Here is a 14,587-nt window from a genome sequence, read left to right on the forward strand (position 1 = left end):
CCCGGCCGCAGCAGGGTGTCAGAGATGCTACTCGAGCCGGACCCCGAACGGGACAGGGAGAGGCCTGGAGTCCCTGCAGCCGCAGCGGTCTGCGCCTTCGGCGAGACCCAAGGTAAAAGCTCCGAGGCCGCTAAAAGGCCCGAATTAATTTACTTCCCTAAGTCCCAGGATATTCTGTGTATGAGTGTATAGACGTGTGTGTGAGAGTCAGACAAGCTGCTCCTATTTGGCGCATTTGATAGTAAGAAAGTGAGAGTGTAAGTAAGTGAAAATAGCAAATGTGGAAGTGGGAGTGAGGGTAGTAAAGTGTGGGGTTCTAAGTGAGTGAGGGTCGTAAATGTGGGAGCCTAAGTGAATGAGGGTAGTATAGTATGCAAGAGAGTGCCTGCGGCTTACTCTGTGCCTTAAAGGACCGCTTAAAGGGGTTATCCTGTTTATATGCGTATATAGAAAGATAAGCCCCGCTTTTAGGCCCTCGGCATCCTGAGAAGCTGTCCCCACTCACCAGATGCATGGGGCTGCGTGGGGACATTCCTCTTTTCTTACCGCTGTTCTTTAGAAGACACCCCCACAACCCCAATATATAACTTTTACGACCTTTCGGAGCTTCTAGGGGAAGGGAATCCCAAGTGAAGGGAAAAGGGGAGGTTCTCTAGGTTGTAGTGCTTTCCTCACAAGATTTTCCACAGTCCCCCACCTCGGCGGTAGTTCTTCAGGTCGTTGGCTGAATAATGAGGGCGATTGTTGGTACCACCCTGGCCAGATGCCGAGCGCGTGGGGGACCCGCCCCCAACCCATCACTCAGCTGGACAGGCCGGTCCGCCCCCTCTCCTCCCGCACTGCCCGAGATGGGACGAAGCGTCACACACTGTGATACTTAAGCACAAACTGTGCCCCTTTCCATACCCTCTCTGGCCCAATCTGACCACAATGTGTGTATCTGCGTGAGGCTGAGGATGGATAGAGAAAATCTGGGAAAATCAGAAAAATCCTGTTTGCATTTGTAATTCTCTGCCTCTCTTTGTCAGTCTCTGTCCGTTTTTCTGTCTCACTCTCTGACTCTGTCTCTCTGCGTCTCTGTGTGTGTGTGTGTGTGTGTGTCCTCATTCCTAGATTCCAGAGAAAGACAGAATCATGACAGAACAAGAGCAGGAGGGGGGAGGGAGGGAGTTGTTGGATCCTAAAGAAGTGATGCCCCCTTCCCTTCTTAAGACTAACCCTAATTCTGCTTCTCAATTCTCTGCAGTCTTGTATTCTCATTTCCCTACCAGGTTGTAGGTTTCTGTCATTAGCATCTGTAATTGTGTTTTTTGTCTGAGTGACTCCTGATCTAGTTGATCTGAGGTCCCAGCCTCCTCAACAATAGTGAAAAATAGTAAGCTCCATCCCTACTCAACGCCTTCGAATCCAATTGCTTAGTTTACTTTCCTGCCCTGGGGGGGGTGAGGGTGGGGCAGGAGAGGGAAGGACTGTTCTCCAATGTCTTTTTATACTCTACGCTGGAGATCTGGGTGATTCAAGTATATCTTCCTTTGCCTGCTCTGAGCTCAGCAACTGAAGCATGAACTAGGAGCAGAATCCCCCAAATTATCTAGCCTTGCACACTGAAGGAAAGTGTGTGCATATGTCACTAGAGCTTTTCCTTCTCTCCACTTCCTCCCTGTTCCCTTTGACCCAGATCCCAAAAATCACTCCTCTAGTATTCCTGAGAGGGAAGAAGAGAAACCAACCCAAGTTTTAGGGAACAGGCGTTAGGGAAAGGATGTGGCAAAAAAAACAAACAAAAACTCCAAAGCTGCAATGAATTTTTAGCTATCCTTGGTCCAGATCAGAAGGTTAGAGAGTGTAAAAATGGGTAACAATGCAGAGGAGATGAACCTAAGAGGGAAATCTTGTGAGAAAGAGGGAAAGAACGGAGTGCTTAATAAAAGAAAAAGAAGCCCGAGGGCCCGGGAAATAGTTTGGAGGTGTGTGATAGACTGCGAAGAAATCTCCACTTCAGCCCCTTTGGTTCGCTCATGCCCTTTGAATCCCTATTCCATCTTAAATTCTTAAGAAAGAAGAGAGGAATTCACCAAGTCAAAGTTTTGTGGGCTTGGTTGTGGCTCTATATTTTAATAATTTTTAAAACGCCCTTCACCCCAAGTCTCCTCTAAGGCAGCGTAGCCCTTTCATCTCGAGTGGACTTTGAATGCTGGAATAAAAAGCTATAGTTTATTTCGATTAAGACCACCCCAGTAAACAGCACTCCGATTGATTTCCCCAGGCACTACAGAAAGGATAATTCCTTTCTCAAGGGCTGAAATGTGCGAGAGAGCAGGACTGAGGGATCTCGGACACAATGAGGGGTCCTAACATCTCCTGGATCACTCTTTACAGTCACTGAATTAAATTATCGGCCTTGCTGGATCCTCCCCGCCTTGAATACTAAGAACTGGGACCTGAACGGGTGGGCATTCAAATGATCCAGCACACTTCAAAGAGAATAGTTTGGGGCCAGTTATCACGGGTTCCAGTCTTGGAAGAATTCCGTTTCCATACCATCCTTTTCCCAAAAGGAATTTTTTTTCCCCCTACACTGACTTCTGAACACTTACAGTCACCCCCGAGCCCGGTCTCAGCATGGGAATTGGAGGGGGCGGAGAAGGTTGGTGTTCCCTGGACCTCCGGACACCTGTGGCCTTCCTCTCGCTCCCCAGAAGCGAGCCTGGAAGGAGGGAGACAGGATTCATATAATAAGCTCTCCACCAACAGGAAGAACCTCTGGAACCTACTTTTACTCCCAGGATCGGGATCTCCCGAAGTCAGAATAGTCTGCAGCCAGGACAAAGCCGGGCTTCTCCCGGAAACTATCCCTAGATGCTGAGTTTTGTGGTTGTTTTTTCCCCTCCCCGGGGTAAGAGGGAGGGAAGTTGAGGTTCTGCTTCTCCGGGGCCTGGGCTTGAGTTTCCAGTGAATCTTCCCCAGATTCAAACTATCGCAAGTAAATTACACAAACTGGTCTCCAAATACCCTTCTAGTCTCTGTCGTATTCCCTAGGGACCATAGCTCGGGATGCGGGCAAAAACATTGAGGGAATTTCAAGCACGCTGCCGGTGGCGGTCAAACCAAAACGGTTCCAACCTGCGTCCTCCCCCCTCCCCCATCCCCCACCCATAAACACGACATCTCACTCTCCAACTGCCCCGCCTCTCTCAGGCCCCGAGAGGCTAGCGGAGCCCCGTCCCTCTGGGTGCTGTGGCTGTTAATTAGTCTTGTCTCAAGGTGCAGCAGAAACCAGTCACTCTGCGCCCCTGTGCGCTCCAACGCGCCTGCCAGACTGCAGCTCCCCCACCCCTAAATTCCCCGGTCTGCAAGTGTAGGCGGCCTCTGAGCTCCCCAGTAGACGCCAGGAGCTCACCCAGCACTCCCTAAGGGGGGCGGGGGCATAGAAGGTGGGAGCGAGAGGGGGCGTGGGGAGAAGAGGAAGTAAGGGGAGGTTCGGTATCCAAACCTAGTCCGAGCGCGAATCCCGCGAATTGGGAAGGCCGATAAAGGGCTATCTGGCCTGGATCTGGCCCTGCCTTTTCGATAGTCCTAAAGTTTATCTTCCGAAGAGTCCGCCGGGGATTCTCCCAGCTCAGAAACCAGGGGAGTAGACGACGGGCGATGCAAGATGGACGCCCTTAAAGAACTGGGGTCGGGGAAAGACTCCGCCGGGACAGACATGCTTCTCGCACTGCTAGCACAGAACGAGGACCTGCGCAAAGGTAGGGGTACAAAGGCCCGAGTCGAGATCCCTCATACCCAGCGAGGCCCAGAGAGGAGGGAAACCTTATAGGATTCTTGTCCATCTTCCTTGTTCGGTGAAGATTTTTTGAGTAGGAATTTCTTGAGCCACGTCTTCTTGGTTGTCCCGAGTTCAGGGTCAACCTTCTGAACCAGGGAGCAAAGCTTAGGTGCCAAAGCCCGCTTGGGAAGGATTCCCGCAACTTGAAAGAGGCCAGTTCCGGGGTGAAGAGAAAAAAAAGGTGCTAGGAGATGGTTTGTTTTCAGAGTGCACAGGAAAGGCGGACCAACTGCCGCCCCAACACCCGCGGAGGATCGTGCCCCAATCTTTGGGCTTTTCCACTCCCTCCCAGACTAGAGGGAGTTGAGTGTTCTCCATGTCTAGAGCAACTTCTCCGTGGGCGCTGGCAGCCGTCTCCTAGCCCCTTCCTATCTCAGAGCAGGGGACAAACCTGACTACTGTGACTTCCCGGGTTCGGTTCCTGGAGAACGCGGGTGAGTGCAGGCCCTGAGCTCAGGACAACAAGACCAGGGATTCCCATCTTGTTTAAGGAAATGGAGAATCCCCGGGTATCATCAGTAAAGTCGGTCAGACCGGAGGAGCCAGGGTCCCTGGCCAGGCTTTGTCCACATTTTGAAAATCCGGCGTTTAGCGCGTACAAATTGCTTTGGGGAGTGTGTTTGTTAGTGCTGTCTCTGTGTGGAGAGCTTCGTTTTCTATTTGTATGGAGGTGCAAACGTGTGTGTTTTGAATCTGTACTTACACATTTCATTTTACCTGTTTGAGGTTTGTGGAGTATTCACATGTTTTAGAGGAGCTAATTCTTCCCCTTGAATTTGAGTCTTGGGTTGAATTTTGTGTTCTTAAATGTTTGTATTGTGTTAAATTCGTTTGCATTGTTTATATGGGAGTGTGGATTTGTGTTGTGTATGGTTTATGCATATGTCCTACATTTTTCTTTAGGGTTGTGTTTCTATCTAGTTTATGATGTTAGTTTATTGTGTGTTGGATTGGGTTAGGATGTTTTGTTGGTATACTCTGCCCAAGGCTGTGTTATATTGTGTTAAGTTAATGTGTATCCTATAGGTTTGTCCTGGGATCTATTAGGTATTCAGCTTTGTTCAGGGATTCACTGGGTGTTCAGCTTTCACTCTGAAGTATGATTCTCTACAACTCAGGCTCTAAGACTCAGGCCTTCAGTGAGGGAAACAGCTTCTGTACCTTGGGGATGAGCTCTCCCCGATGGAGTCAAGTCTCAAATGAAGAGACAATAAAAGGGAAAGCCAGAGCTTTCTATTAATTCTGCTAAGAGTACAGAGGCCAAAGTGGGGGAACTAGAAGAGAGTATGGCACAAAGCAGTCAATGCAGTACTGAGTAAAGAGGCACACTCATAGGCTGCAGGTCTTCAGGGCAAGTGAAACTTCCTGGAAATGGTGCCCCATTCTCAGAAGGTTCTGTGAGATTCAGTTTTGGGGATTCTCTAATCCCACTGACTCTTAGACATATTCTATTTATTTCCTACTCAGAGCAAACCTGTGATCAATCTCCTTTCCATTCTACCTCTGTAACATATGAATCCAGACAAATTTTAGGTCCATGGATCCAGAACCTAAATCCAAAGATGAGACTGAATCTGTCCCCAAACACCCACCTCATAATTTCCTCAGACAGCCTACTTGCTGACCAGGACTTCTTAGTGTCAAACTGTAAAATATTTTCCTGGTAGGTCACAGAACATTAGATAGATTCTTCCTCAAGGCCCAGGCTCTGAACAGCGCTAAAGACACTGAGTTATCCCTCCTTCTGAGCCTTTATAGGCCTCAGCATCTTGCAGACTTGGAAATAACTTCTGGCTTGAACTGGTGGGAAAATTGACATGCTATTCAGGCCAGTTCTTATACTGACAAGATGCTCTGACTTATAGATCAGGAAACTCCTGCTCCTCCTCCCCTAAACCCCACCCCCACCCTAGCTATGTGAACACATGAAGATGAATATTGAGAGCTTTGAAGGGACTCCATCCTCCAGTAAATCCTTATACAAACCTCAGTTCTCTAGGGTCATAAAGTAATAACAGCTCACACATATCATGTCACATATGTAAATGTGTGATTTTGTGTATATGTATATTATTACTTTGAGCAATCATTGCAAATCATTTTCCTTATAAGAAGCTCAAGTGTTAGATAAACAACTATTAGCCCCATTTTGCAGCAGAGAAAACTGAGGTTTGAGATTAAATGATTTGCTCATCATCACAAAATGTCTAACCCAAGACTGGAACTTAGTATCCTGATTCCAAGCTTAGAGAAACTGAGCTGCAGTGACTCCCATAGGTGAGAAAGTGGGAGTAGTCCTGGGGGTGGGAGGAGGAGAGAAGGGTCAGATCTAGGCTTCGGTTTGATTCAACCTGCTTTTATTTATTTATTTTTAACGGAGGTTCCAGGGAAGGGGCTGTCCTAAGAGAGTAGGGGAAAGGGGTGTGGTGAGGTGGGAAGAAGGGGAACGAAAGCGTCCAGCAAGACCTGCTCCTGGAAAGAGGGAGTTAGCGAGTAAGCAGAAGGGAAAACGTCCATAAGCACTCCAGAACATTATCTAGCAGAGCGCAACCTGTCTGAAGCCACGATGCAACGTAAGAAATATCCTTGAGGACGTTAGGAATGGGAATGGAACAGGAGGTTAGGAGGTGTTTTGGGGATGCGGGATAGGGAATGGAGGGAGGGATCTTTGTTTGGTAAGGTTATCAGCTCTCAACAATAATACCCAGAACTGAATTTTACCGGGCATTGAGTCGCTGAAGTTGGCATTTTCTGAAATGTTCAGCCGTCTCCTGCGCCAGTTTGAGGAGCTGTCCGCCTTTTGGGGTGCTGAAAATCTGAGCTAACCTAACCTTTACTAAAGAGTCTAGATTGCCGCATCGCTTGTTTGTCCACTCAGCTTTCGTGGATTATTGTCACCTTTCCTCCCCGTCCCCCCCCCCCATTCCTTTTCGGCGACCTAGCTAGTTGTTTCCAGGGGATAGTATGTGTGTGTGTATGTGTTTGTTTGTGTGTGTGTGTGTGTGTGTGTGTGTGTGTGTTGTGGGCTGGATTTTGGGTGTAGTTAAATATTAAAACTCAGGGACCCCCGTCTCAGCTTTACCTCTGTGGACACAGATCAGAAGTCTATCTTTCTGGATTGTGAATTTATCGGAACCAGAATGGGTAGGTCTGGACTTCAAATACTGCTCAATTTGCCCCAAACTAGCTAACTAGGTAACATTTTAGGGTAAAATTCGTGTTGTGTGTAGTCTAGGCCCCAAGTGTAGGAAGCCCTGATACCTCTAACTTTACGGGGCCACTGAGACATTGTTTTGAGTGAGGAAAGAAGGCCATTGGACCTTTGGCTTCCCATCTTGGAATCTTCAGAGCATCCCAACTGTGAGTTTGGGGACTACAGAAATCGTTTCCTTTTTTCCTCCTTGCTCTGACTGTTCCAGTGGTTTTGAATTCCGCCATGCTGTCCATAGACTAATTGTTGAGGAGTTCATGGAGTTGCATTCTTACCTCCCCAGAATCCCTCCCATCCCCTATCCCTGCTGAAAGATCTAGGGCTAGGGAATAGATGACTAACACTGTTAGTGTTTCTACATAGGTATCGTTTTTAATCTTTATTTTGGGAGGAGGATAATCCTTTACACTACATGTGCCTTTGGGGATAAAAAGAAACACTCTTATTCCAGGAAGCCCTTGCTCCTTATCCTCTATTCCAGGTAAATAGTAGTTCCAATATCTATTATCAAATACCAAGCTCTAGGAAGTTCACTTTAGGTTCTGCCACTGGCTGCAAACTGAGTGAACTTGTTCGCCAATTCTTGCTGAATTGGGTGAACAGAGAGGAAATGATCCTGGAATCAGTTGCTAGGGTGTAATGGCAATTATAGAAAGGACAAACGAACTCAGAACAAACTTGGAAGTAGAGAGAGAGTGCCCACGTGTGTATGCAGACAAACAGCCCTCACAGACTCTGAGTGTATCCAAATGTGTGAGCGCCTCTGTATTGGGGAATGTAAATTCTAAAGCAGTCACAAACGTTGCATACTAATGAAGACATCCATGGTGTATCCGATAAATATATACACAGTGTACCCTACTAGTAGTATATTTCTTTCTATATTTGCATCATAGTCAGCGTGTTTCAATATTCAATTCAATATTTTGTGCGATCAGATCCAACTCCAACTATAAAATTTCCAAACAAATGCTACATAATATATTCGGATAAGCAGTTGCTTCTGGGACAATCTGTATGCAACAGAACTAACGGGAGATCTGTGCGTTTGCTCCTGTGCACCGCCTGTCTAAATATCTGCCCGTTTCCATCACATACTCATACAAATCTGTGGATGACTCACAAAACCTGAGTTTCTTTATAAAAAATGACCATCCACATTGCATCTTATAGACAAACAAGGTCTATTGAGTATATGTGTGTGTGTGTGTATACACACACACACATAAATATATATATATATATATATATGTGTGTGTATATATATACGGAAGTGAAGCAGATAATTTCTGTGTCCATCTCAAGAAATATGGAATTTCTAGGGCCGGAATGGGAAACCGGGATAGGCAACGGGAATCTAGCTCTGTTGCAAAGCATTAAGTCAGAGAATTGTAAAAAGAAAAATTTCCCTTCTGGCTGAGTTTCTCGGAGATGAGCCCCAGGAAAAGCGAGCATGAGATGAGCTCTCCATCCAAGTGAGCCTCTTTCCCCCCTTTCCCTCTTCCACGCAGAGATCCCCTTGTGCGCCGGTTGCAATCAGCACATCGTGGACAGGTTCATCCTCAAGGTCCTGGACCGGCACTGGCACAGTAAGTGCCTCAAGTGCAGCGACTGTCAGACACCGCTGGCCGAGAAGTGTTTCAGCCGGGGGGATGGCGTCTATTGCAAGGAGGACTTCTTCAAGTGAGTCGGGCGGCGGGGAACAACTGGGTACTAGGAGTAGGGCTAAAAGCTTCAGATCAGTTCCCTGAAAGGCTGACCTGCCGGCACTATTTAAGTCTTCCCACGCTGGAGTTAAAGGGCATTCAGCCGAGACAAAACAAACCGGGGTACAAGGTTTTGGAGTGGGGTGAAGGTGGAGGAGAAGTTGGCATCTTCTGTTTCTTACAAAGCAAAACTCCACAGGACATTCTATAGGAGCCCTTACTATCCCTCTCAAGCACTAGTTGGTAACTAGTATTTATTTTCGAATCGAAGGAAAATCACTGTGAGCTCCGAGCAACTTCTCTTCGATCTAGAAGTGTAGAGAGAAGCCATACATAACGAAACCTGCTCGGAATAGCCTTTCCCTCCGGGAGACAGGGAAGCCCGTTGGTGCGGTAGACCCCTGTGTTGCAGTTCGCTGTTCATGGCTTTGGTCGAGTGCTTCCGAAAAATCTTATAATGCAGGGGGTACAATCGGGTTTCTATGACTCGAGGGAAAGCCCCCTCTCAATCCTTCGGAATAGAACTGTACCAAAAAATTGTTTGTTGGAAAAGTTAAAGCACATGGGCTAGGAAACCAGATGTTACACATAAAGATTGGGTGGTATTATAGTCGTGTTTGCATAGCTAAATCTCTTACCCATCTATTATCTGATTCGATTCTCACTACAACCCGGTGAGATAGACATAGCAGGGGTTATTATAGCCATTTCACAGATAAGGAAATTGAGGGCCTCCGATATGAATTTTAGGATCACACTGTCAGGAAGTAATAGAACTTGGATCAGAACCCGAGTCTGTTGATTCCCGGACTCGAGCTCTTTCTGCTACAGCAAGATTTTAATTAGTATCTATCAGCCGTGTACCCTCTCCTGCCCTGCCCCTATCCCCCCACCGCTACCCAAGCCCTAAGTCTTTGGCCTTGGTGTTGCAGGAGGTTCGGGACCAAATGCGCGGCGTGTCAGCAAGGTATCCCGCCTACGCAGGTAGTTCGCAGGGCTCAAGACTTCGTCTACCACCTACACTGTTTCTCCTGCGTTGTTTGCAAGCGGCAGCTAGCTACAGGCGACGAGTTCTATCTTATGGAGGACAGCCGGCTGGTCTGTAAAGCCGACTACGAGACTGCCAAGCAGCGGGGTAAGGCGCGGCAGTGCTGGATGGAGAAGCGGTTATTGGGGAAGAGGGGTAATTTATCTTCAGTGATCTCCTATCTTCTCTCGGGGAAATGCTGTAGTTCTCCCTGGAGACACATCCCGCTAAAGGAGGGGAAAAGACAATCAAGTTAGTTCTTACTCTCCCTGGAAAAGAAGTTAAGATTTTCCTGGTTGCATTTCTGTTAGCTAAGAGGAAAAAACTATCCGAACACATATATCACATATGACTAAATGTGAAGGATGGATTTAATTTTCCGAATAAATTCTTCAATTCTGGCTGTGAATTAAGCCAACAACACGGGAATGAGGTGGGAAAAAAAGAGGTTCTACTAATTTAAAAGATGGGAGGGAGTAGAATTTGAAAATGATCACAGATTATATATATAAATCCAAGAAGAAAACTTTTTCCTGTTATTCTTGTCAAATCTATAATAGATATAAAAATGTATGCCTTTTTCTCTGAGAAAAGGACTTATTTTTTCATCAAGAAGAGCTCGTAGACTCTTATAATCTTAGAACCACAAAATTAGAGAAACTTTCAAACCACAGAATCTGAGAACAATAAAAAGAAAAGAACCATTAGATTCGAGAATTTAGAATACCAGAGCTGGAAGGGATCTTCGAAATCTCCTGGCCCCCGACCCCTCCCCTCATTTTATGGTTCCTAGCTCCTCTGGGTTTCGAGAGCTTCAGGGACTAGGGAAGGGTGTCCCTGCGGAAAAGGGTCAGCGGAGCACTCCTGTCGTTGCAGAGGCCGAATCTACAGCCAAGCGGCCTCGCACCACTATTACGGCGAAGCAACTGGAGACGCTGAAAAATGCCTACAACAACTCGCCCAAGCCTGCGCGCCACGTCCGAGAACAGCTTTCGTCCGAGACTGGCCTCGACATGCGGGTGGTTCAGGTCAGAGACGGCTCTAGCCCCTTCCCCGCTCCACCTGGGTAGAACCTCAATTACCCGGGCTCTGAGCCCAGTGTCCTTTCTGGAGACAAACCCGCCGAGCTCAATCCTGCTGGGCAGGATCCGATGTCAGTACACAGGGCCAAGTGGGGCCCCAGGGTTGACCTGAATCATTTTTCATTCCCCTGTTTTCTTCCTGATCACAACCTAATCCAGGGGAGCTCATAACCTCTCTCCTTTTTTTTTTTTTTTTTTTTTTTTTGGCAGTCTGGGAAATTCGATGGGAAATTCTGGAACTTCTCGGAAAGTGTTTAAATGCATAAAATAAAAGACATGAGATTGCATGGGAAACCAATTATACTGAAATGCCTCTATTAAAAAAAATTTTTTTATAAAGTTAATGGGCTCTAAATTAAGAACCCCTGCCTAGATTAACACAGAGAGGGGGGAAAAAATCTACCTCTTAAACGCTTAACTGAAGACCGCCAAAGTTTAGCTTTTTCGGTGTCCGAGCTCATTTACTCATAATCTACAACACTTTCCCCCACCCTGGTTAAAGATAAACGCGGGAAAAACCGATCTCCAAGCCCTCAAACAGGGCCGAAAACGGGAACCAAGATTTAGGCTTTTCACTTCACCTGGCAATGTCCTTCCCTTCTTTCCCCCCTCCCCTTCTCCGGTCCTTCATTGTCCCCAACAGGTTTGGTTCCAGAACCGGCGAGCTAAAGAGAAGCGACTTAAGAAGGATGCGGGCAGGCAGCGCTGGGGTCAGTACTTCCGCAACATGAAACGTTCTCGGGGCAACTCCAAATCCGACAAGGACAGCATTCAAGAAGAGGGGCCGGACAGCGATGCTGAGGTCTCCTTCACAGGTGAGCAGGAGCCGGGAGAAGGACGCCTCTCTTCCCCTCTCCCACTTATTCCTCCGAGTCCTTGATTCAGACTTGCAGGCTAGTATTCGCCAGGCAAGTTGTGCCCTCTTTGACTTGGGGAGAAGGAAAGAATATTACTGCGGAGCCTGGGGAGAGATTTCTTTTATTCTTGGATGACAGCACGAGAGACTTTGCAGATATATACAGCTTTCCTCCCGGTCTCCAGATTTTCCTATTGAATCCTTCTCCACAACTTTACTCAGCAATTGTTGGTTAATTTAGACAGTGAAGATGGATGATTTTTCAAAAATCCACCTTGCTGACTGGATTATATGGATTGGTTATCTACACTGATCAACTGAACAGGATAATTGTCTGCCCACATTTCCCTCCGTTGATCAGCCTTTAAATTAGAATCTGAGTTCTGCTATTTTAATATTCTTGCAAAGGTTGTAGCTGGATTTATGGCAAAAATTTTAATCAATGGTTAAAAAACATCAAGAGAAAATAAAAAGATAGTGTTAGAAATGACCTCAGAAATTAATGATAGCACATCTTTTTGTATGTAATGTAAGTATTATTTATATTACAAAAGGTCTCTCTGAGAATAGATGGAAAGAATCTTAATTCAGAGTTGGACTCTGATCTTTGTTCTGTTTCTAATTAGCCATGATACTGAGGCAAGTCACTGGACCTCAGTTTCTTTACCTGTAAAATGGGGATGGCATTAATATCTCCAGTTAACTTCTCCAATTTACAAGGTGGTGTCAGTTAAGGCATTTTGTAACATTTTAAGTCCCACACAAGAGTCTGGGGTTGATTATTATTTTTAATCTTCATTATCTGTCAGCCTCTTCTGGGTACAACATGTACAGCATGGTGAGCAGAACAGAACTATACCGCTTACCTTCTCATACCTTCCTGTATGAACTAAAACAAAAGGAAATGAATAAATTCGAGGCAGAGTTCTCGCCATTTTTTCATTTAGAAAGTCTGATTCAGTTAATCAGACAAATCTTTTGTTAAGAGCTATCACCTTTTAGAGACAGCTATGCATACAATGGATAGAGCAGTGGGCTGGACTCGAGAGGACCTGAGTTCAACTCTAACCTCAGACTTACCTTGCTATGAGAACTGTGGCAAGAGGCAAGTCCCTTAGCCTTTGTTTCTTCTTCAGTGAAATGAAGATCATAGTAACACACCCTACCCAAGGTTGTTGTGACAATCAAATGAGATAATACTTATAAAGTAACTGGCACATATTAGGCATATAATAAAGGCTTAATTCTTCCCCTTCCCCTTTACTGTGCCTTCTCCTGGATTAGGCAAAATCAAGAAAACCAGATTTCAGATTTTAACTGGATGATCACCAGGAAGCAATTGTGAGTGAGGTGAGGGAAGGGAAATCTCAAAACTAAGGTCTTAAAGATCCCACCACCAACCTCAGTTTTATGTCTACAAGAATGCCTGCCCTTTCCTATATCCTATGTGTAAGTGATGTACTTGCTGATTACCAGGAATGAAATTTGTGACTTGTTTTTTGCTGATTACCAGGAATGAAATTTGTGACTTGTTTTTCCTAGGAGATTTATTGTGAAATTGTTATATTTTATTCCATATCCACTAATAACTATTTGTGAGATAGCTGAACAGGGGTAGCACTCAGTCTGTGACTCTGTGGGCAAAGTTATAGGTATCTAACTGTAATTAGAACTGGAGCAGAAGTCAATGCTGAATGGCTCAATCTTTAACCCAAATTGGTGCTCAGTATATGTCTGTAGTTAGGACTCAGTCTGTGACTTTGGAATTTATTATTATTATTATTAATAGCTTTTTATTTTCAAAATATATGCAAAGATAGTTTTCAACAAACACACCTGCAAAACTTTGTTTTTTCTCCCTCCCTTCTTCCCCATTTCTCCTCTAAATGGCAAGTAATCCAATATATGTTAAACATGTACAATTCTTCTAAACATATTTCCACATTGATCATGCTGCACAAGAAAAATCAAGGGATCTATTACTTTAGATGAACTACCCAGCTATTCTGGTTTGTAATCCCATGAGTGGATTTGTCCCCAAAGTTCAGGCCATCTGGTGGTTTTTATAACATTTTTTCTCTATTTCTATTCTAGATGAGCCATCCATGTCAGAGATGAGTCACTCCAATGGGATTTACAGCAATTTGAATGAAACTTCACCAGCGATGGGAAGGCCAGTGGGCACCAATGGTAGTTTCCCAATGGAGCACAGTGGCCTTCCTACTCAGGACCAGTATCATGACCTTCGATCTAGTAGCCCCTATGGCATCCCCCAATCTCCAGCCTCCTTGCAGACCCTCCCTGGTCATCAACCATTAATCTCCAGCTTGGTTTACACTGACCCTGGCCTAGGCATTGTGGCTCCAGGTGGACCTGGTGTGCCCCAGCCCATGCGGGTGATGGGAGGAAATGGACCCAGTTCTGACCTGTCAACAGGGAGCAGTGGGGGCTACCCTGACTTCCCAGCAAGCCCTGCCTCCTGGTTGGACGAGGTTGACCATGCCCAGTTTTGATACAGGATGCATCCCCAGCCTTACTGGAGCTTGAAATCATGGGCTGGGTATCTCAGAACAGCGGGACTCCAGACTACATCTGTGGGGAGGAGGGACAGAAGGATTGACTCCTGCCCTCCCTCCTCTTCATGTGCTGATCATCCAACCAGGTCATGGGCCACTTTGAAGACTTTGAATGCAGGGAAAGAATGTCAGGGGATTCCCCCCCCCCCGCCCAAGTTCTTTCGGGACAAGACTGAATCCCCAGATGGAGACTTTTCAGGTTTGAAGAACTCTCCTCTTTTTCTTTATGACTCAGCTCATTCTTGTACATGAGCATGGACTGGGCCTCCTTAACAGTCTCCAGCTAAAAGGGCTGGTATT

General features: G+C 46.1%; 1 protein-coding gene across 2 annotated transcripts; it reads left to right on the top strand.

The window, feature by feature from the left end:
* The first annotated feature begins 24 nt into the window (after positions 1-24).
* Positions 25-14,224, top strand: LHX3 (LIM homeobox 3). Of its 2 annotated transcripts, none has more exons than XM_003757483.1 (6): positions 25-112; positions 8,552-8,723; positions 9,679-9,881; positions 10,650-10,801; positions 11,499-11,670; positions 13,806-14,224. In XM_003757483.1, exons 1-6 carry the CDS (start codon positions 25-27, stop codon positions 14,222-14,224), a joined length of 1,206 nt encoding a protein of 401 aa, XP_003757531.1. The 2 variants fall into 2 exon arrangements, with proteins under 2 accessions (XP_003757531.1, XP_003757530.1); XM_003757482.1 differs by lacking the exon at positions 25-112 and adding an exon at positions 3,656-3,749.
* The last annotated feature ends 363 nt before the right edge of the window (positions 14,225-14,587 follow it).

The sequence above is a fragment of the Sarcophilus harrisii genome, chromosome 2 (genome assembly GCF_902635505.1).
Source record: "Sarcophilus harrisii chromosome 2, mSarHar1.11, whole genome shotgun sequence".
NCBI lineage: Eukaryota > Metazoa > Chordata > Mammalia > Dasyuromorphia > Dasyuridae > Sarcophilus > Sarcophilus harrisii.

What these genes read in the sequence shown, in the direction of transcription:
- LHX3 (XM_003757482.1), top strand. Translation starts at nt 3,656, where the DNA reads ATGGACGCCCTTAAAGAACTGGGGTCGGGGAAAGACTCCGCCGGGACA. An exon ending in GAACGAGGACCTGCGCAAAG is followed by an intron (nt 3,750 to 8,551) that starts GTAGGGGTACAA and finishes TCTTCCACGCAG; the next exon opens with AGATCCCCTTGTGCGCCGGT. An exon ending in TGCTGAGGTCTCCTTCACAG is followed by an intron (nt 11,671 to 13,805) that starts GTGAGCAGGAGC and finishes TTTCTATTCTAG; the next exon opens with ATGAGCCATCCATGTCAGAG.